Source organism: Polypterus senegalus, chromosome 13 (genome assembly GCF_016835505.1).
Source record: "Polypterus senegalus isolate Bchr_013 chromosome 13, ASM1683550v1, whole genome shotgun sequence".
Taxonomy (NCBI): Eukaryota; Metazoa; Chordata; class Cladistia; order Polypteriformes; family Polypteridae; genus Polypterus; species Polypterus senegalus.
The window spans coordinates 110522811-110546351 of NC_053166.1; the positions used below are offsets into that span (position 1 = coordinate 110522811).

At 37.8% G+C, this 23541-nt stretch overlaps 1 protein-coding gene across 2 annotated transcripts in view; it reads left to right on the top strand.

Annotated features, from left to right (window-relative positions):
• Nucleotides 1–23541, top strand: part of ctnna1 (catenin (cadherin-associated protein), alpha 1) — a 205777-nt gene that overhangs the window by 104966 nt on the left and 77270 nt on the right. For both annotated transcript variants that reach the window (XM_039775526.1, XM_039775527.1), the window contains exons 8-10: nt 9749–9829; nt 14043–14195; nt 22803–22895. In XM_039775526.1, the coding sequence (XP_039631460.1) occupies nt 9749–9829; nt 14043–14195; nt 22803–22895 (327 nt within the window). The remainder of the gene's footprint in view (nt 1–9748; nt 9830–14042; nt 14196–22802; nt 22896–23541) is intronic.

Genomic DNA, 23541 nt, shown 5'->3' on the forward strand with positions numbered 1-23541 from the left:
TACAAAATAAGTCAGAGCTGCAGAGATGCTTTGGTGTGCTTTTCTGTTGCAGCCACTCACTGCTACAGTATGGTGGCGGGCTGGCGTTGACCAGTGTGTGTGTGCGTGTGCGCGCAGGCTTGCTTGCTCGTCTCTCTCTCTCTCTCTCTCTCTCTCTCTCTCTCTCTCTCTCTCTCTCTCTTGCATGTTCGCGCTCTGTTTCTGTGGTGCTGTTGTTTTTTTAAAAAGCTCTCTACTGCTTGAACCTGTTGACTAATACAATCTTCTCTGCACTTCTCACACCTTGTATCTTACAATTCAGAATTTCACAATCATAATTTAAAAGAAAAGATTAAAAAAAAAAAGCCTGCATTTCATCTTTATATAAGTAATGTTAGAACCGGACTTCTTTTTTTTTTCTAATGGTGAAGTATGGTTTATATAGTTCTTCTGATTTTGTAAATGCTGCTAAAAATGAATATGCTGTAGGTGCAATGACTAATGGAAATATCTGACCTTTTGTAAAGCTTTTTTCCACTTTGCTGATATGTTACGCTAAAAAACAAGCATTTTTTCTGCTTCATTATTAAGTCAAAGGTTTGTTCTGACTTGTCGCCATGACTGAAGCTTATTTGGTTTGTTGTGTTTATGAGGTTTGATTCAATTCACATTAGCTGAAATGTGTGGAGGTCCCCCAAAATAAAACAGTTCTACATAAGGATACTCATTAACGGCAACACCTTAAACATTAATTGTTATAATATTGCCAGTAGAGAATATTTATTTGCCCCAGAGTTTTGTAGTGAATGGAGCAATAACAGTAATGTTCCATTGTTTTATTTTGTTAAACGATGTCAGACATTATTTGCGTCTTTAAAAGGGCCACTGTATGTATTCATTTATAACCAATCATATTAGCTTATTTGTGGGATCTCCTTGATTTATTGGGATATATCTTGGTGAAAGTTTGGAATGTGCCATTTGTTAAACTTCTCCTTAATTTGGCATCTTCCTGCACCAGTTCATGCAGTAAATGTTGGCCTGAATGGAAAAACTTTTTTTTATGAAAGTAGTTCCCACAAATTAACCAAACATTCAGTTGGTGCACACTAATTTTCAATACATATGTACAGTACCACTATTTTGGTAATTATCAATTTAAGGATATAAAAGATTTTTAGGTTTCAGTATTAAGCCATGATCAACCACATTTACCTTGAAAAAATTTTATAAAGGTAAAAGCTTAAAGTTAAGACCTCCTCATGTAAACTGCAGTGGCTGCTTGTGTGAGGATTTATAATGTTAGTACAGTGATCCTTCGCTATATTGCGCTTCGACTTTCGCGGCTTCACTCCATCGCAGATCTTAAATGTAAGCATATCTAAATATATGTCACGGATTTTTCGCTGGTTCACGGATTTCTGCGGACAATGGGTCTTTTAATTTATGGTACATGCTTCCTTAGTTTGCTCAGTTGATTTCATACAAGGGAAGCCATTGGCGGATGGCTGAGAAGCTACCCAATCAGAGCACGTATTATGTATTAAATAGAACTCCTCAATGATATACGATATGCTTCCCGCGCAGTGCTTCGCAAACTTAAAAGCTCTAGCAGCACGTATTGATTTTTGATTGTTTGCCTCTCTCTCTCTCCCCTCTGCTCCTGATGGAGGGGGTGTGACAGAGGGGCTGTTTTCACAGAGGCACTTGCCTAGAGGATACGGACGCTCCTCTCAAAAATGCTGAAAGACTACCTTCGCATTACTCCCTTTTTCTTGCAACCGCTTTATCGTGGTGCTTCGCATACTTAAAAGCCCAACAGCTCGTATTGATTTTTGATAGTTTGCTTTTCTCTCTCTGACATTCTCTGCTCCTGATGCGCACTACTTTGAAGAGGAAGATATGTTTGCATTCTTTTAATTGTGAGAAAGAACTGTCATATCTGTCTTGTCATGGAGCACAGTTTAAACTTTTGACTAAAGGGTGTTCTTTCATGTCTAGAGGGCTCTAATAATGTTAAACATATTTAGAAGGTAAACAGGTTTTCTATGCTCTAACTGCGAAAATATTAGATTTATAAATAAAGAATCCTGCTTTGTGGAAATTCATTTATCGCGGTAGAGTCTGGAATGGTTTAACCACGATAAACGAGGGTTTACTGTATAACTGTGCAGAGAATATTTAAAAACAGTGTGGGAGAGTTTATAAGGGCTTAAAATATATAAAAATAACCATACAAACATGGTTTCTACTTCACTGATTTTTTTTTTTTGCATTTTCTGGAACGCAACCCCCGTGATGGAGAAGAGGGATTACTATATTGGCCTTTTTAAAATCAAGTTTTCAAATGACAATCTATCCACTTCTGACCTTCTCTCCAATTGGGACAGGTAGATCCCTGTCCCAAAAGCATAGGAATTAAGATTGGGATCACCCAGGGTGGATCTGATCAATCACAGGGAATGCACACTTGTTAGTTTAACCTGTACACTTTTCAACTACAGGGGTGAAAAGCAAAGAACCATGCAGTCACAGGAATCATGAAATACTGCACATTACCTTTGGAGTTTGAATTTTTATACCTTAGTGTATGATCTATAAAACATTTTTGTAAAAGCTTGCACTATTATCTCAAAAATTAATTACAGCAGTTTGAGTCAATGTTATAATTGAGTCAGATTTTTGTAAGGTTATGCCATAGAAACACCCCTCTCGTCAAATAATGTCTGTGGGTCATCATGGAACTTAAAGATTAAACTGGGACATAAGGCCACAAACGTTTAGAAGCACTTTTCTAAGATAAATGCTGTAATCCAGGGAAGCAATTCAATTGTTATCCCAAAGTGGTTGAGGAAAAACAGGCAGTAGTTGCAACCTTTTGATGGCAAGTTTGTCAATCTTATTTAAACTTGGTTGTCTAGAGCACTGCACTGGACGGTGGGAACTGGAATTCTCACTTAAGAATTTGTACAAGGTTACAGATGCAATGATGGGTTTTGGGGTGAGGGGGGTAATATCTTTCTACCTGAATCTATGTCACAAAAGTGACAATGCGTATAGCCACATTGCAAGCACTTGATGAACATACCTGTGGGTTTCGTTGAACTTTTCTCCTTTCACTTTGCTTATGCAGTGTACAATTTGCATAAAGCAACATAACAACCTATTTCTCTGTGAGATTGTTTTCAACACTGTGGTGCAACGGGGCACGCAGTGCATTAGAATGTAATAGTGCTGTAGCAAATAAGTCAAATATCAACAAATGTGAAATTAGTAGACTTTTTTTTTTTTTCTCTACAACATTACCAAATTTCAGTCAAATCTGTCAAGGCATTTTTGAAACTTTAAGGTACAGTGGACCCTTGACTTACAAACTCAATTCGTTCATGAGGGCTGGTTGTAACTTAAGTTGCTTGTAAGTCAAGACTATTTTTCCCATAAGAAATAATGGAAATACCCATAATGTGCTCCGAACCTCCCACAGCAACACTTACTTAACCCTTTCATAATAAAAGGGTTGTATAATGTGCATAATTTACCAAAACACCACTAATTTTTCTACTGTACTAACCAAAAAGTTATAAAAAGTGCCTAGCCTACCAGAAGCAACAATTTCATACTGTACTCACCATTTAATTTGACATCTTTGGGCTGCAGGAAGGGAGGAGGAGGAGAATGAAACAGAAGATGGTTATTGTTTATAAGGAGCCTCGTTATGCAAATCCTTTCTTTGTAAAATTGTTGAGATGGTGGATTTCGACATGCTGTACATATTAGCGAAATCGGTCACACGAACACCACTCTCATTTCTGCACAATTTCCTTTGTTTCGATTGATCGCTGTTTCTCAAGTTAATAATGACAGTAGTCGAGCTCTCAGTTCAAAGCTGGTCGTGTTGTGAACTGCTGTAATACACTCCAAAGCAAGCCGGTACTGACTCCGCCTGATGACCTCATCATGTGCCGCGCCAGCCTGCTAGCTAACATCCCTTAACAATCGCTTTCTTTACCTTCGTTACCTTTTCCTTCCTTAGCAATTATGTGTCTTGCTTGCCATGGTCTTAGTGAATTATATATATAGACTAGCAAAAAGTACTGCCTTAAAATTTTTATTTAGAAGAAAATTAAACCTTTTTAGACTGAGGGAAAATATATACCAATAATTGTTTAAGGATCTCTTTGTATAGCACATTGTCAGTTTGGCCCTCCGGTTGTAATATGACCAAGCTGTGCACTGAGCTTACTCTTGAGCATGCAACGTACAGTTGGCCATGTGAAAAGTAATCTTGTCTGAAATCTCACAGCTTGGATTGGTGCTATCATAATCGGTTTGAGTTTCATGGTTTGTTTCAATTACGTTAGTATTTGCAGGACTTGTGTTGAAGTGACATTCGGCATCTGTCAAGCGTTGGAAGCACACAACCGGTTTCAGCGATAAAATCACATCCAACTTTTGAGAGTTTAAACATTCGTAAACCTCAGTGTCCACTACTGAAATAGTCACCTGTGAATCTAAGATGTTTAAGAGGCATTGGCGGTTGTCGAAAGGTGTAAAATATTTGGTCATTTCGGTACACTTGAAAGCGACAACCAAACAATTCAGCGGCAGCCATCAACTCACATGCAGAACCATAGGTGAAGGGCTTAAGCATTTCACTCTTATAATGCTCCTGTGTAGTATAATCTTCTTTACCGTCATCCGTCCACACCTTGAACCTGTCCCAGTCATTCAATACATAAGACACAATGTTCCTCTGGATATCAAGAGTGAGCCTGATATAGCCGTGCAATATGTAACAAAGAGAATGGAAAAGGTAGGTGGTATCTCCGGGCATGGAAACCACTCGGTAAGTGATAGTTCTTTGATCGATAGTGATCATCTCGATAGACATGGTAATGGGTGTTGGAATGATAAAGGAAATGGGTACCTGAGCAATGTAAAGTGTAAAATACCTATACAATAATTATAATTGTAATAAACAAACAATAAAACAGCGGAGAAGCCGTGGATTAAACAAAAAGGCTGTAGTTATCAGTAGGGAGACGTGAATCCCGTAGCGAAGCAAGGAAGGGAATGTAGAGACTGGAGCGACGGACGGCCTTATATAGGCAGGCAGCCAACAACGTGGGGGGCGTTGGGATGGGGGACCCAATGCCGCCTCACACGGTGACCGAGCTGCAGGCTATGGATGTATATATGTATGCAAGTAGGATTCAGTTAGCGTTGGGAACCCATGTACCAAATTTCTTGAAGATGGGCCCATAAGTAACAAAGACTGTTGAAAAGTTCAATATTGCGGCCTACAGTGGCATCATACCACAGAAATAAGTACGTACATTGGTTTCGGTTAGTTCAGGGAAGCCGCCTACCAAATTTCGAGAAGATGGGGCCATAAATAAGAAAGTTCAACATGGCGGACATTGTTGACCGTTATGACCATTACGCGTAGAATTTCGAAATGAAACCTGCTTAATTGTTGTAAGTAAGCTGTAAGGAATGGGCCTGCCAAATTTCAGCTTTCTACCTACATGGGAAGTTGGAGAATTAGCAGTCAGTCAGTCTTATTATAGATAAATCACTGCACTGACAGAAATTGCGTCCACAAACACATGTATCTGAGGTCCGACTGACGCTTATGAACGCTCTCGGCTGTTTCTTTACAATCGCACAAGCAGATACATGTGACCACATTTGGGTCATAACGCAAGATGTTGGTCGTAAATCAAAACAAAAATTTTGGTCGTAAATCAAGTTGTTCTCATGTCAGGCCGTTCGTATATCAGGGGTCGACTGTATTTAGTTTTTCTGTTGTGAGGGTTTGTTTTATTCCCAAATATAGATATATCAATGTCCTTCCTTAGTGGGCACCTACTGCTGTAGGTAGATATGCCATCCTGCCAAATTTTAGCTCATTAGCTAAACAGGAAATAGACTGATTCACTCATAAACACACAACTTTGCATTTTTTTGTATATTTGTATGTCTGAAGGTTTTCTTTTATTATTCAAAAAATGTATCCAACTGTCCTGGCTTAATGCTAGTGGATGTTTGAATATAATTTGGATAGTAAGGGACATGTGGTCCAAAATATAAATTGCTTACAGCCTTATATACAAAGTGAGGTACTTTAAAATTAGTCCTAAAGGACTCGGGTGCCAGTGTAATGATGCTAAGACAGATGATGTACGCTTATGTTTTCTATTTAGTTAAAATTCTCCCTGCATTTTGAACCAGTTAAGCACAGCTATCTTTTTAGGTAATTCCTGGTAGAAGTGCATTGGCAATAATCTGGATGAATAAAGGCAAAAGCATGTATTAACTTAATACCCCTAATGTGTGATTTGAAGTTTAAAAGTGATGCCTAGATTGTTTATTTCAGGCCTTGTTTATAAAGCCAGATAGCGTAGTTAATTCCTAAGGTCCTCTGCTTTTGTTTGCTGACAGAAAATGCTCCGTGTTTTTCAAGAAGAATTTCAAAAATTGTTTCAACTCTATGGGCTAGTGTAGAATCTTATAATTGCAATTTGGATATCTGACCAGTGATATCGTCTTCAGGGGTGCGGAAATCCAACGCCCGACTCGTCCGACACGGGTAAATTGACCATCGGACAAGCGTGTTTTCTGCTTTCAGTTGTCCGCGGACAAGTGCAATTTTTCTGGAGAAAAAAATAATTAAATGTGCAGTGCAAGGCACATTTTTACCACTCCTTTAAAATTTTAAACATTTGGGTACGTACTTCGTGCGGAAACAGTTTACTTAGGCATGTTCTTCATGTCTCAAATTGGTATTCAATATTGTTTACAAAATAATGGCTGATTTTTCAAAGGGGAAGCACTCTTGTGGTCTTAAGTATTTTACCCTACTATTTACACGCTTGGAGATGCGGTCATTTTTTTCATGCCGACATTATGATGTAGTTTGATGATTTTTCATTATAATCTAACTTTTACATATTATTAATATAATTTTTTCTACATAAAAATGCGGTCATTTCACCTACAATGCAATTGTTTTCACCACATAAAGCTTGTTAGGCATTTGATCTTTTCTGAAATTTGCGATTTCGCGTAGGTTGTGATATATTGAGGAGTTAAGAAATTTATTGCGTGACATTAATTTTGATGAGCTGTCTATAGATCGTTTTTGATTAGAGAATTTTTCATATAAAACAAGTTGGTTTCGCGTTGTCAGTTTTTTAAAAACAAAGAAAACATTCTAACGGTTTCCAAATGTTATGAAATATCAATCAAAATCTTCACTTAGACGCGATTATTTTTTTCCCGACAACATCGGTAATATTTACTTCTTTGGAAATGTAACCTCTTACTGAATTTCAAATACGTCATTAGGAATTACCTGCGTAACCCATAATGTACTGCAGTATGCATGTTCTCGAAATATATGCGTGTTGAAACTGAAGCAAGTAGCATTGCGGATGAGAAATGGATCATTTCTTGATTAAAACTGGCATAAGAGGCCTTGGAAAAACCTAAGGAAGCGTAGTAAGGCCACTGTGGAAAAAAATACGGACACAGTGAAGACAAAAAAATTTAAATGTCGACATTAAAGTCGACATGTTGACTTTATTCTCGTAGTTTATTTTGTCAGTAGAATGTCGCAAACTAAATTTCATCTTAAAATAAATGTTTCATTTACTAGATTTTCTCAAACCCCGTCATAAATTAATGTAGCACATTAAATGCTTTATATTAAGTGTTCCCCAACACAGTTGTTAATCTCTGCTAAGCTTATTACTAGTTTTAATCTCACAAAGACATTTATCGTGTGGTGATTGGTTATGTGCAGAAAGAAAAAGGATAGGAACTGGGGGGTTTAGTACGTCAAATAGAGACATGAGTCTAAAAGTAAGGAAAAAGTTGGTTCAATTGAAAAAGCCTTTTCTAAAGCTGAACGCTCGAAGGGTTGAGCGTTATGCTAGGCTGTTCAATACTGCTTCTTTAGAAGAGTTTGACCCACGACCAGCTGTGGAATTCTGGCTGTCACCTGGCAACAGGCACTTCACTCATAAAAAACCTGAAAAGTCATCAGCATCCACTTCTGCAGGACCATCAGTCCAGGAACCATGCAGTTCAGCTCAAGCAGAAATGAACAGCATTCAGCCCATGCTGTCTGAGATGGTAAAGATTCTTGGGGGAGAAGATGTTGCAAGACAAAAGTTGAAGAACATGGCAGAAAATGAATCAGGACAGTGTTCTGTTATGTAACTAATATATGAAAAAAGAACTAGTGCAGCTATAATGAAGGCATTGTTTATTAGCCAGTTAAAATAAGTGATTCTTTTATATAATGTTCTAGAGCAAGGTGGCAAAATACTACTCCCTGAAAGAACTTTTCAGTTTTAAAATAGAAGGCAGTTTTGGTATCAATAAAAGAGATCAGAAAAAATAAATTATTTTTCACTTTTGTTATTTGTTTATGGGCAAGTGAATTTAACTGGCGGACAAGTGGATTTTCTAAGTTTACTTGTCTGTGGACAAGTAGAAAAAAAATTTGATTTCCACACCCCTGGTCTTTGTTTTTAAAATCAGTGAAAAGATTTTCAAAAGTTATAGTACTTGTAAAAGTTAGTGTTTTCTCCAACACACGCTTTTATTCTCTCAGTCCCAATCACAATACATACTACCGCCCCAGATCTGACGCAGTTAATTTTTATCTAAAACTGGGAATAACTCTCTAGATGTGAGTGTTGTTTTGAGACAGTGGAACTGGAAATTCTCTGATCTGGAGGGATAAAAGCTTGATACACAAACACTGGCGAGTCTGCCTGCTTCAAATCTCACCGTCACTTGAAATATTTTTTTATTCAGTTTTGTTGAGTGTTACTGCTCAAGGAGAATTAGTATGCATGTTATGGTCCATGATGTCAAAGCCACGCTCACAAAAATAACAGACATACGTATATTTGATATTTGGGAGAGTTTGAACGTGACTGAGAGAATAAGACTGGGGAAAAAAAAAAATGCCATACATTTACAGCTGATCCGATGCTGTTCTATTCAATAAAACTGAATAGAAAAACATCCAAGTGACGGTGAGATACCCAGCAATTTGTATGTCAGCTTTTATCCCTCCAGATCAGAGAATGTCCAGTTCCATTGCCTCAAAACCCCACTTGTATCTACAGTTAATCCCAGTTTCAGATAAAAAGTAACTGCGTCAGATCGGTGGCGGTAGTATGTATCGTGATAGTGACTGAGAGAATGAAAGGGGGGGAGGGGGTGTTCTAGTGTTAAAAGTAAATGAAATGTCTTTTGCCTGATCAGTCATCTTTTCTTTAAAGTATGGTACACATCCTATAAATTGTCCTAGGGTATGTAAAAGTAGGAGCACAACTGAAGTTTATTTTAGCTATATTGCCCAACCCTACATTGTATACATTGCAGATCAAGTAATTCATGTTGAAACCAAATCTCTGCAAGACTGATTTCGACAGTCAGTGTTGTTGGCCTCTTGTCACTCCTTTTCTAGTGTTTGCAAGGCAAGTGTAATAAGGACAGTTCTCAGTCCAATAGCACTGGTCTCTTCTCATTGTGTCGAAAGAAATTGTTCTTTGTAAATGTGTTTTGTAATTTTGATCTTTTGCATATTAAGTTTTGATAACCATGTACATTCATTACATATTAGCTTGTTACATGATGTATTTTTGCATGTGTGCAACTTTTTTTTGTCAGATTTGTTGGGTTATGAAACATTTTAAGATTATCTGGTACAGTAGTTTTCTTTTTTTTTTTTTTCCTTACCCCCCAGGCTGGCAGGAAGGAAAGGAGTGATGCTCTTAACAGTGCCATTGATAGGATGACGAAGAAAACAAGAGACCTTCGAAGACAGGTTTGCTTCAATCATTCCTTGTATATAAACAAAGAAAACCTTTTATGGTCTGATCAAGGAGGATATTGTTTCCCAGTGAGATTTTATATTCAGTTTTCTACATGGGACTGTAAAGTGACTGGTGTTTAGCTTTCCGCACAATTCATAGTTTCTGTTTAGAAACGGATAGCAGAAGCAAAACCTGTAGTGTACACATTTTCAGTTTCCTCCCATCAGTGTTAAAATTGCTGAACTTTGTAGTAGATTGTATAGTACAATGCTGGAAATGAAAATGTGGATTGAAAATAAGAAGTATTGGTCTCAGATTGGTCACAAACCTTTACATGTTTAACTGTATTGCTTATTCTAAAAATAAGGTCCTCTCTGAAGGAGAGAGAACCTTCAAGAAGGACAACCATCTCTGCAGCAATCCACCAATAAGGCCTGTATGGTAGAATAGCTAGATGGAAGCCATTCCTTAGTAAAAGGTAGCTAGATGGAAGCCATTCCTTAGTAAAAGGCACATGGCAGTCTACCTGGAGTTTGCCAAAAGGCACCTGAAAGACTCTCAGACCATAAGAAACAAAATTCTCTGGTCTGATGAGACAAAGATTGAACTCTGGTGTGAATGCCAGGCATCACGTTTGGAGGAAACCAGGCACTGCTCATCACCAGGCCAATACCATCTCTACAGTGAAGCATGGTGGTGGCAGCAGCATGCTGTGGGGATGTTTTTCAATTGCAGGAACTGGGAGACTAGTCAGGATAAAGGGAAAGATGACTGCAGCAATGTACAGACACATCCTGGATGAAAACCTGCTCAAGAGCGCTCTTGACCTCAGGCTGGGGCGACGGTTCATCTTTCAGCAGGACAACGACCCTAAGCACACAGCCAAGATATCAAAGGAGTGACTTCAGGACAACTCTCTGAATGTCCTTGAGTGGCCCAGCCTTGAATTGTGGAAAAAGTGATGCGCTGTGAATATCCTATGCAGGAGGGTCAGTCTAAAGGAGATTGGAAATTGCAATTGGTGTTCAGGAAAGAATAGTTAGGCAGTATAGGATGTTGGTCTATAGGATGACATCGAAAATGGAGAGGAGGAGAGTGAGTGCAGAGCCAAGGATCAAATGGTAGAAGTTGAAAATGGAAGACTGTAAGGTGTAGTTCATGAAGAAGTTAATCCAGGCACTAGATGGCAGAGAAGTTACCAAATAGCTGGGCAACTTACAGCAGAAGTTGTAAGGGAGAGAGATATATGGGTGCTTGATGTGACATCTGGACATAAAAAGGAGAACCTGGTGGTGGAATGGGGAAGTACAGGAGAGTATCCAAAGGAAGTGATTGGCAAAGAAGTGATAGGTGTAAAGGGAGGGGGTAAGGTTAAAGGTAAGTCATATGTTACGTTTTATTAGAGGTTGGCTGCTAAGGAGGGAAGAGAGGACCTGAACTGATTGACTAGACAGAGGGAATGAGCTGGAAAAGATGAGCAGCAGGTTTGGATAAAGGATAATCGGGGCTGTAGAGTCGGTAGATAAATGCTCCGACTCAGTTTCTAAATCTTCCGACTATGACTCCCCGACTCCGACTCCTCTGTATGTATATACTATGCTAATGTGATTTCTACATCCATTGAAGGAAAGGAAGGCAACATACATGTCATTTCACCACAGAACTACTGGCTAGGAAGCCAACACTCTACTATAATGCCAGATTAAAGACAAACACAATTGATTGGCGGCCACAGATTGCGAGTGCCCACATAGACGGGCAGATCCAGCATGCCGAAAATCTCGACCACCGCCCCATCCAAAGTAATGTGATGCCTCTGTCTGCTGCAGTGGCTGTCTTCTCTGTCAGCCAGCCGGAAGTTTAGTGCATTGTGTCACTCGCCGGCCAGCTGATCAGCAGAACGAGCCTCTGCTGGAGACAGGTAGGGAGATCTGTGTTCTCGGCTCCTTCGGCCCCCTTCACTAGCGCATAGCGAAGGGGAGCCGACGGAGCTGAGAACACACCAGATGATTTTTCAGGCGTTTGACACGTGATGACTCGTTGAACGGCCGAAAAATCGGCAGTGCATCTATAAATGTATGGGGGGCTTTAGGCTAGGTTCACAGTTCCCTGTAACAGTGGAACACGACACAATGGAAAGCGGTGCCGCACCTTACCTGTGCATTACATCCCATGCATGCTTCATGGTTACTTGACATGTTCGTTTTGTGGTAACATTATGCACTGCATGCATTGGGCTTTATTCTTACAGCAGAGAAGTAGTTCATTATGACTGTTTTTGAATAATTGGGACATTTCAACTTTTTTAATTCCCATTTAAATTTTAGTAGGAGTCGGTTAACTTTTTGCCGACTCCGACTCCAGGTACCCAAAATTGTCTCCAACTCTTGACTCCACAGGATAATGATGGAAACATATAGTTGCAAGTGAGGAGAGGTTGTTGAGCAGATGGAAAGAATACTTTGAGAGGTTGAATGGGGAGATAAAGTCGGTTGGATGTTGTGGAGATAGTGAACTAAGAAGTGCAACAAATCAGTAAAGAGAGATATGAGGAGGATGAAGAATGGGAAGGCTGTTGGTCCATTTGATAACACCTGTGGAAGCATGGTGGTGCTTAGGTGAGATGGCAATGGAGTTTTTAACCAGATTGTTCAATGCAATCTTGGAAATCGTGAGGATGCCTGAGGAGTGGAGAGAGAGTGTACTAGTACTGATTTTTAAAAATAAAGGTGATGTGCAGTATTGTAGTAATTATATAGGGATAGAGTTGATCAGACACAGCATGAAGTTATGGGGACAAGTAGTGGAAGCTAGGTTAAAAGGGGAGGTGGTGATTAGTGAACAGCAGTATGGTTTCACACTGGGAAAGAGCACTACAGATTTAGCATGAATGGAGAAGTACTGAGGCGACAAGAAGGATTTCCATTGTGTCCTTGTGGATTTGAATAAAGCATATGACAGGGTGCCTATAGATGAGTTGTGGTATTGTATGAGGAAGTCCGGAGTGGCAGAGAAGTATGTGAGTGTGGTGAAAGATATGTTTGAGTGAAGTGTGATAGTGGTGACATCTGTGGAAGGAGTGACAGAAGCATTCAACATGGAAGTGGGATTACATCAGGGATCGACACTAAGCCCTTATTTGCAGTGGTGATGGACAGGTTGACAGAGGAAATTAGACAGGAGTCCCCATGGACTTTGTTGATAACATTGTGACTTGTAACGGGAGTAGGTTGAGAAGACCATGGAGAGATGGAGATGTGCTCTGGATAGGAGCGGAATGAAGGTCAGTAGGACCAGATGAGAGGGAGATCAGAGGAATGGTGAGGATACAGGGAGTAGAGTTGGTGAAGGTGGATGAGTTTAATTTCTTGGGATCAGCTCTATAGAGTAATTGGTAGTGTGGAGTGGAGGTGAAAAAAGGGATATAGAAAGGGTGGAGAAGAGTGTCAGGAGTGATTTGTGACAGATTGGTACCAGCAAGAGTTAAAGGTAAGGTTTACAAGATGGTAGTGAGACCAAGCTGTTACATGGGTTGGAGATAGTGGCATTGACAAAAAAAGCCAGGAGACAGCTGGAGTTCGTTAAAGATGTTAAGATTTGCATTGGGTGTGACGAATATGGGATGGATTAGGGACAAGTATGGAATGGATTAGTAAAAAGTACATTAGAGGGTCAACTCTGCTTTGATGGTTTGTTGACAAAGCCACAGAGGTGCATTTGCATTGGTTTGGACATGTGCAGAGGAGAGATGTTGTGTATATTGGGAGAAGGATGCTAGGGATGGGGCTGCCAGGCAAGTGGAAAGCCTAAGAAGGTGGTTTATAGATGTGGTGAAGGGGAACATGCAGGTGGTCAGTGTGGCAGAGCAAGATGTAGCTATGGAAACAGAGGTTACCACAGCAGAGCAGCCAAAAGAATTATTACAGATTGTTCGTCAGTTTTTTTTGTTTAGAGCAGTTTGAAGTATTAATCATTAGTTTACAGCCTGCATCTTAGGCATATTAATCTAACTAGACAAAGCCACAGTACACCATATTATTGAATAGTCTTTAAATGTTCACCACATTGCACCAAGACTTAATGTTGTCTATTGGCTGGTTTTCTTCTGCTTCTGCTCTTTAGTTATTTCAAATTCTGTAGCAGATCTTTCAAATATATACTTTAGTATCTGCTGGATTTTCATTTTAGTCCAAACAGAGAAAGTAAACAATTTTTCTCTTTCAGCTGCGTAAAGCTGTCATGGACCATGTTTCTGACTCTTTCCTGGAGACTAATGTTCCCCTGCTAGTATTAATTGAAGCTGCCAAGAATGGCAATGAAAAGGAGGTGAAGGAGTATGCCCAAGTGTTTCGAGAACATGCTAACAAGCTTATTGAGGTAGGTACCTCTACTGTATTATAGAATTCTTATCTTGCAGTTGTCAGTAATAGTAGAATGCATAATTTTGTTTCTTAGGCTTAATTACATTACAAATATTCCAGGCATTTAACAAAATATATGCATTATGTGAACTACAGACATAAAACATCAGTGCTCTAGACTGAATAATGCAAGTTAACTTGAGCAATTGGTCATTCAGTTACATACTGTATAGCATGTTGGATGATATTTAAAGAAAATCACTATTTTGTCACAGTTCGGTAGTGCATGTCCCTTTGGGATGTTGAAATATCAATACTGCATACCTTATTAGTAAAACTATTGAATTGGGTCATTCTAGTTACATTTTAAATTAACAAAAGTACCACAGTAACATTAAGAACATTTCATATTGGTACACAGTAAATTCTTGGCTCAAGGTAATTTAATATCTAGTGAGTAGTGTTGATCAGTGAGTTTTGCCAAAGCGTTATTTGCACCGAATTTGCTGCAAAAGCCTTTGTCTGTCAAATTATTCAGTCCATGCTAGCAATGTGCCTATTCCAAGCTGACTTAACACATTGTATTACAGGTATAGCTAAGAAGGTTTGAGAAAATCCAATGTAGTATCTAATCCAGAAGGGAGATGTGTGATTTTCATGGGCAACTTATTTAATTGTAAAGTGATTTTAATAAATGTTTATGCACCTAATATCACTAAGGAATTCATGCAAAATGTATTTGCATCCATTCCCAATGTGAACACTCATAAAATTATAATGGCTGGGGACTTTAATTGTGTTTTACACCCGCTTTTAGATAGGACTCCTGTCATGGGGGATGACATCTAACACAGCTAAGACAATTACAATGGTTGTAACTGACCACAACTTATCAGACCCCTGGAGGTTTCTAAACCCAAACTCAACAACATATTCGTTCTACTCACCAGTACATCATTGCTACTTAAGAATTGATTATTTCTTTATACATAATGATTTCTTGCCTACGATTAAATCTTGCAAGTACGACGTTATTGTTATTTCCGACCATGCACCTCTGATCTTGAAGCTAAAGTCATTATGCCCAATACTCTCACCTCACAGATGGCGTCTTAACCTGCTTCTATTAGCAGACAAGAACTATGCAGAATTCATATCCAAATAAATAAGCTTTTAGCTCAACAAATCCATAAGCAAGAAATTTGCAATGCAATCCCAGCAATCGCCAACACGAACGGAGATGAAATCATTGATCATAAAAACATAATGTACACATTTAGAGACTACTATATAAATCCTTATATTCTACTGAGTTAAGACGACAACAAACAATCAAATGCATTTCTGGATACATTACAGATACCACAAATAGACACTTTTAGTGGGGAGGAACTCGATAAACCTTTGCCGCTATCATAAATGCTAGATGCTATAAAGTCACTTCAAGGTGGGAAAGCAGCAGGCCCTGATCGCTGCCCTGTAGAATTTTATAAGAAATTCTCCACTCGGCTAGCTCCCATTTTATTAGCAACATTTACAGAAGCTAGAGACAATCAAATTTTACCTCAAACTTTTCGCCAAGCATTAATCACCGTCTTTACTAAACAAAATAAGGTCTTATTACAATATGCATCATTCAGACCAATTTCACTTTTGAATAATGATGTTAAAATACTGTCAAAAATCCTAGCTAGAAGGATGGAGAAAGTGCTGCCTTCGATAATATCACAAGATCAAACTGGTTTTATCAAGGGTCGACACTTCAAATCTTTGACGCCTTTTTAATCTAATATTCTCGCCAGTAAAGTCATACACCCCAGCAATATTATTGTTGGATGCAGAAAAAGAATTTGACATGATTGAATGGAAATACCTTTTCACTACATTAGAGAAATTTGGGTTTGGCCCGAACATTTGTGCATGGATCAAACTACTGTATACCAATCCAGAAGCTTCAGTCTGTATTAACCACATTTGCTCAGACTACTTTAAACTAGAACGTGGTACCAGAGAAGGATGTCCCTTGTCACCACTATTTGCAATCGCCATTCAACCACTGGCGGTTCACTGTCGAAACGCTCATCAGATAAAGCGGATTATCAGAGAGGGACTGGAACAGAAAATTTCTCTATATGCAAATGATATGGTACTGTATATATCGGACCCAGAAAATTCTGTGCCTGCAGTCTCATCAGCACTCGCAGAATTTCAAAAGATCTCTGGTCTCAGAATTAATCTGAATAAAAGTGTACTCTTTCCAGTGAATTCTCATGCATATAATATTAGACACCCTACCTTTTATCTGATTTAACTGATTGCTGATCAGTTTAAATACCTAGGGGTTAACATCACAAGTAAACACAAAGCTCTTTATCAACAACATTTTGCCATCTGTATGGAAAAAATTAAGCAAGACTTGCATAGATGGTCAACCCTTCATCTCACTCTAGCTGGAAGAATTAACATTAAGATGAGTATTCTTCCTAAGCTTCTTTTTTTATTTCAGAACATTCCAGTATACATTAATAAATAATTTAACCAATTAGATTCAATAATAACCTAATTTATTTGAAACTCGAAACATCCATGTATCCAAAGAGCGACCCTACAAAGACCAAAAGCAAAATGTGGCATGGCTCTACCTAACTTTCAGTTTTATTACTGGGCAGCAAACGTACAAGCTATAAAAACATGGACACAAATAGATGAACATACACAGGCTTGGTCCGCAATAGAAGTAAAATCCTGCAGTAGTACTTTATATTCCCTGCTCTGTGCACCAACAAATGTAAGTTATCGCCATTTTACTAATAATCCATTAGTGCTTGCATTTACTGCACTATTGGCACGCACATTTATTTTGCTAAACTGGAAGAATCCTATTTGAAATTGGAAAAAATCTTAATTCTCGGTTAGAGGATCGGTACAGAATTTTTTCAAAACCTGGCAGGGTCTAATCAATATTTTAGAATAAGCTCTTAAAGCACAGAGGAAGCAATTCTTTCTGCATTTCTTCATTCATCTCTATTGCGCTTTTAAACTAATCAATTTAGGTATGTTTACAAGCTTTAAGTTTTACTCCGTTGGTCATGCTCTGTTAGGGGTGAGGGTTAAGTTGTTTTCAGCCTATTTTTTTTTTTTTGTAAAAAAAAAAAATTCAAAATACAGAGCCTGATGGACAAAAAAATGCAGTGCATTAATGTTTACATGATGTTTCTTTGCACATTTTCTCCTATCAAAAAGATAGAATCAGCACTGACAGTTTGGAGAGCCTTCAGTGCAACTTCGAAAAACAATGAGCCAGCGACTTCAATCATGACATGCCACTTTGAATTTTCTGCCTTTAACACTAGAATTACCAGAGCCAACAACAAAACTCTTAAATCCGGCTCCCCTTAAATCCCTTCGTACCTCTCCGTCAGTGTCTTTTGTCTTCTAAATGTGTCAATAAGACCAAGCAGCCTGCTATACCATCCCATTTCCCCCCCCAACCCGCTGCTGCAGAATGGGCAAGAAGTACTCCCAGTTCCTGCCTTGATTGATTATCTGGGAGTGAGCTACCCAGAATTGTAAGGGGAAATAATTTGTGTGTTTTGGGTCTACAACAATCTATGTAAACACAGTGTTAAAACAAATGCGCTTCATGTTTTAGTGATAAATGACAAAATGTGTGACGGCTGTTGACCAAATATCAAATAAAAACTTTCACAGAAGGTGTAAGTACAATATGACAGCTTCCGTGGTGCAGCGGTTGGATCTGCCGAATTATAATCCAGAGGTCGTGAGTTTGAAACCATTTCCCCCAAAAATTTACCGTTTTGAGTAGTGAGCTGCTCTTATTCTTAATATTATACAATAAAAACATACATTTGATTTGTGTCTGTAACAGCCGGTGTAAATTTATAGCACTTGCAAAAATTAGGGTTTTTTTTTTTTTTCTTTCAGTCGCCATACAACATCCCACCGCCTCCCGTCTAATGCGGTTACTTTTTATCTGAAACTGGGAATGCACAAACGCTGGTGAATCTGCCGCCTTCGTATCTCACAGTTCTGGTTTGAGTGTTCCTGCTCACGTTGAATTAGTATGCACCTTATAGTCCATGATGTCAAAGCCGCACTGACAAAAAAAACAGACACAAGTGTATATATATTTGGAATAACTCATTTTATGACCTGTATAGCACATTTCGGAAAACATTGTGGCACTGATGCAACATTATTCATATTCATTTGCATGCCTTCTTGAGCTTGTAATCAGTGACCAAGGTTTTTTTTTTTTTCGGTCTTGGCATTTCCGCTTTGATTTGACAAAATATGATTGTGCATCTCTGACTGCTCTCTTCTTTGATCTTGCGGAGGCATGTTGGTACGGTGGTTGGCAGTGGCAGTCCAGTGCAGTTGGGAAATGTTTCCCTAGCCCTCATGGACACTACAAAGATTATTGCACCATTATAATCCAGTCAAATCTAGTTCAGTTAGTCCTTTCTCATTGACTTCAATGCATTTCGCCACGTTTGGCTATATTCGCAAACACTTCACATGAATTTCTCCGAATTTGAGGTGAAGAGAACACCATGGAGTTTGCCCATCACTGCTATTTAGCTGGGCTTTAATTATAGAAGGGTATCCATTTGAATCATTAAGATTTTTTTTTGTGTTTATTTTTCTAACTCCCTCCCCCAAAGTATGAGTTAATTTGTGGCATTGATGTTCATTGAATTGGCAAGAGTGTAGTGTAATAGTTAAGGCTTTAAACCTACAACTTCAAACCCTGATGTTGAGGGTTCAGATCCCAACACTGGCACTGCAATTATGAGCAAGTCACTTCTCCTGCCAGTTCTCCAGTTGGAAAAACAAAAATGTAACGGACTGTCTCATATGTTGCAGGCCACCTTAGATAAAGGTGTTAGTCAAATAAGCAAATAAATAGTATTGCTTCTCAAATTCTGAAAGTCATTTGTAACCAAGTAGGGAGCTGGCATTCTGTAAGGCTTCTCATTCTCAAAGAAAAGTGCCTGCAGAACCACTCTGCTCAGATTTTAGTGCGAATGGAAGCGTATTAGGACAATTGTTAGAGTACTACTGAAATCAAACATTTCAAGTCCTGGGTGAATGTGATAGCTATGCCTTCCATTCATTTTGTGCAGTATTCCCATAATCACTTCATGGGTTCAAAAAACCGGTGGCATAAAGTGTGGGTCCTTTTTTTATTATTATTTGGTTAGGTTTTGCATGCACATAATCTGTTTTTTTTTTTTTTTGTTTTTTTGACTTTCATATCACTGCCTTATAGACACCTGACTTACTGAATTTACAGTGCTTCAATATTTTATCTTTCATGTACAATAATTGTGAAAACTAGAACGAATAAAGCAGGTTTTTGACTCTGATGATGATCCAAAATGCTCCATCCTCATCTCTGAACATTAGTTGATGAGTTGATTTTGCTGTTGAACATGTAAACAAAAAAAAAATGGTTATCAGTCTGATTTTATTCTTCAAAGAGAATAATAATGTTCAGTGCACCATCTGACAGACTGTGCAAACACCAAAATGGATGAAATAAAGTTAAGGGTTTTTGTGACATTTTAATTGACTGTATGTGTCAGTTGTCATTACTAGTGATGAAAAATGTAACAATCCTGTATTGAATTGCCCCAACACACACAGCTGATTTTATCCAGAAATTGTTTGATTCATTTAAATATAGAACTCAAGTTTTTAACTGAACTTTATTAAATTCTTACAGTTAAGGTGTTAATATGTAACGTGTAAATAAACTGCAATAAAGTAACCAGAAGCTTGCAAAGGGAAAGGGATATAGCTGTGGCAAACATGTTATGTTAAAGATAAACAAAGTTGAATGAAGATTCTTTCCATTACATAAACACAATGGGACTCCTTGTTCACATTTTAAAGGATGTCAGTCTTTTTTTTTTTTTAAGCTCATTTTCTGCTGCTTTGGGAGAGATAGATATAGAATTGGCTGTCAATTTACTTTCAGTAAGCTATGGAGTTCAGCTCATTTTGCAGTAGTTGACAGAGAAATCTAGGGAAATTATGCATTTTGAATATAGTCTCATCTTTTTGTCTTAGAATCAACATTGAACTTTCTTTGTCCCATAATTTTCATTGCCCGCCTCTATCCCTTTTTCCCCCTCCCACATTCAATGTCAGTAGGAGTGGATGCTATATTAAGTTCCTGGCTGATCCATTCCTCTGCCTTTTCACTCGTGCTCAGTTGGTGGTAGGCCATATTGTGAACCTCAGGTTGAGACTGGCTTAGATGTAGATTTTTAGCTACTCTTTCCTTCTCTCTAACCTCTAAGTATGTTACATTTCTTCTCGAAAAAAAATAATGTAAAAATCGTTTAATGCTTTGTCTTGAAAAATGACATTTATTAAATCTGAACTTTCTACTGAAAAGTCAGAAATTTACAAAGTATAATAATAATGCAAATAATAGTAATAAGGGATAAAAAAATGCTTATGCCGTATATGCTGTCAATGTGTCTTTGTGTAATATATCTTGAAGCAGAATGAAATGCACAATCCAGCGTCACCTTCGGAACAATAGTAGCAATAGTATTTCCTTTCGGATTTCCTTTCCTCACTGATCAGCTTTTGAACATGTGCAGTGTGCGGTTGACACAAGTGTTGCTTTCAGATTTATCACAATCAGTTTCAGTTTCACTGCCTGAAGACCGATTCACTTAGTTATCACTACACATCACTTTTAAGAGCGTGCAACACCATTCTTAGAAAACACCATTTAGAGAGTAGCAAAAGCTGTTGCTACACTGTTGGCTGGGTAACACTCGGGCCTGTCGCTTCTGCAGGGCATGCCTATATCGGTTCTCAAGCACAGTTGCCAGAGTAACACTCAGGATTAATACCTTTTCAGTACTGTTTTTACAGCCCGAATGACACTCCGGTCTAATTCTACGGAGGTTAAGGTCTCTCTCTCTCACTCTACCTCCCCTTTTTGGGGGGTTCCTCATGTTTTTCATATACAGTACATGTAAGCAGATTCTCTAGCATATTTAATGAACACTTTCTTGACTAAAGCGCATTGTTTTTGTTTGTTCATATGTTTAAGAATATCATGTAGGATGTTTTTCATATTTATATAATGTTAAGTACTCCCTAGTACTCATTCTATATTAAAATTAATGATATGCTGAAAAGTGTAAGGCTTTTCTTCTGGTAGCAGAATGCATGTCTTAAAATATTAATCATGGAACTGTCATTGACTTTGCTTTATGAAAGTGATACTACTGGGAATCTTAAATCACTGTAAGTGACTTCTCAGCTGGAGCATTATTCTTAACCTTATTTGAAAACTGGTCTGTTTACTAAACAAGATATTTAACCTCCATTGCTGTTTCTTTTTATTGAATGCCAGCATTAATTCTATAAAGAGAGGTACTGGTACATCTCAAACATAAATGTTTTGTTAATTTAAAGTGAAACATTGAAAGTCTTAGTTATTGTTGTTTGATCAAATCCCATCATAACTAACTTATTTTAAGAATAGTTCTAGGTTGTGTAAAATTTAGGACTTTTTGAATGTAGTCAAACACTGGAGCAGTTGATTCTCAGAAAAATGTAAAGTTAATTCTTTTGATTTACAACTTCATTTTCTGATATTTCATTTACTATTCATGGCATGTACTACACCTTGCCCAGTCCTTGGTTTACAGGTTATTTGCAGTGTATAGTGTAAACTCTATGGATTCTTCAAGTTAATGGTCCAAGGTTTTGCTTTTAGTTTGATTTGTTTTAACATCTGTTTTTTTTAAACTGTTTGCCATTGTGGTTTTTGTTAGTAATTTAGAACTGCTCTTTCTGGTCACTATTTCAAATACTTAAGGGATAGCACTCTTTGAACATTGAAACTGCCTTAACCTCAAAATACAAAAATGAAAAATTACCATCTGTGTTTGATTTACATACCATCAGAATTTTTTTTTCTGAAGGTCTTAGGAAAGTTTTAAAAGGTCTTTTTTGAAGTTCAATAACAACTGGGCATCTGTTTGTCTTTGTTCAATTTAAGACATAGTGTTGGAACATCTAAAAGTAGCAATGTTTAAAATTAATTTTGAAATGTCAGTGAAAACGTCATATGTATTTTGTGTAAAATACTTTAGTGTGATTGATTTTTTTTCATGATATAAATGTTTAAAAAAGACGCATTTTAATTTAGTCACTATATCAACAGATGATGGCTAGGGTTATAGAAAGGTCAACAAATTTGAAGTACTAGAATCGGTTTATTGATCTGTGAAGAGAAATATTTGCTATCAGTAAATTTTTGTGATTATCAGCTAAACAACATTAATACTCCAAGATTATTATTAAATCCTTTGTTGTTTGAAAACTGAAGATGGTTCATACATACATAAATTGTCTTGTCTTGTTGTTTTAATTTTAAATTAAAATTTTAATTCTATTTTTAATTCACTATTTGCACTTCATGTTATACTGTGGACCCTGACCTTTGCAATTTCATCCATCTGTATACTTGTATATGGTTGAGATGATAATAAAGTTCACTTTTGACTTTGATAGATGGTTAACCAAGGTGCTAGTTAGATGATTCATAATGGCTCATTCTTTATAGGTTGCAAATCTTGCTTGTTCCATTTCCAATAATGAAGAAGGTGTAAAACTCGTCCGTATGGCTGCTTCTCAGCTTGAAGCACTCTGCCCACAGGTATGTTTAAAATTCTTGGGTTTTGGTTTGCATGTTAGCATAATGCATTCTGTGTGGTAACTGTTCTTGTACAATTTTCAGTAACTTTTACACAGATAACTGAAAATGTGTTCATGTTTCATATATAAGTTTAAGGTTTTGTTCTGAAGCACTGTTTAAGTGTTAGCAATGCATTTCTCCTAATTATTGGTTCATCACAAGCTAACTTTTGTTCAGGTATAATGTTTTATTTACATTTCATTAGGTTTTGACACATTTGCTGCTGCATTCTGGATAAACTTTTGTGGTGTTCTGATGCCATCTGCATGTTGTATGTGATGGGGGTCCCTCTCGGGTAGAAAAGTGTGTTAGGTTAATTGATAACTGTAAATGTGAAATCCAGTGAGTTTGAGGGTGAGTATATCCTATGATAGACTGTATGCTTGTCTAGGGTTGATACCTGTCTTGAACAAAGTCCTCCTAGAATAGTCTTTGGTCCCTGCAGATTTAAATTGGGGGCAATAAAAGTTATTTGCATGATTAAACAATGGATAAGGCACATAAAGCATACTCAGAATTTGGCCTGGCCTGATCTAATGCTGCTGTCAATTTCATCTTCATAATGAGTGTGGACATCCAAACCCCAAATAATGAAGTGCTTTGAATG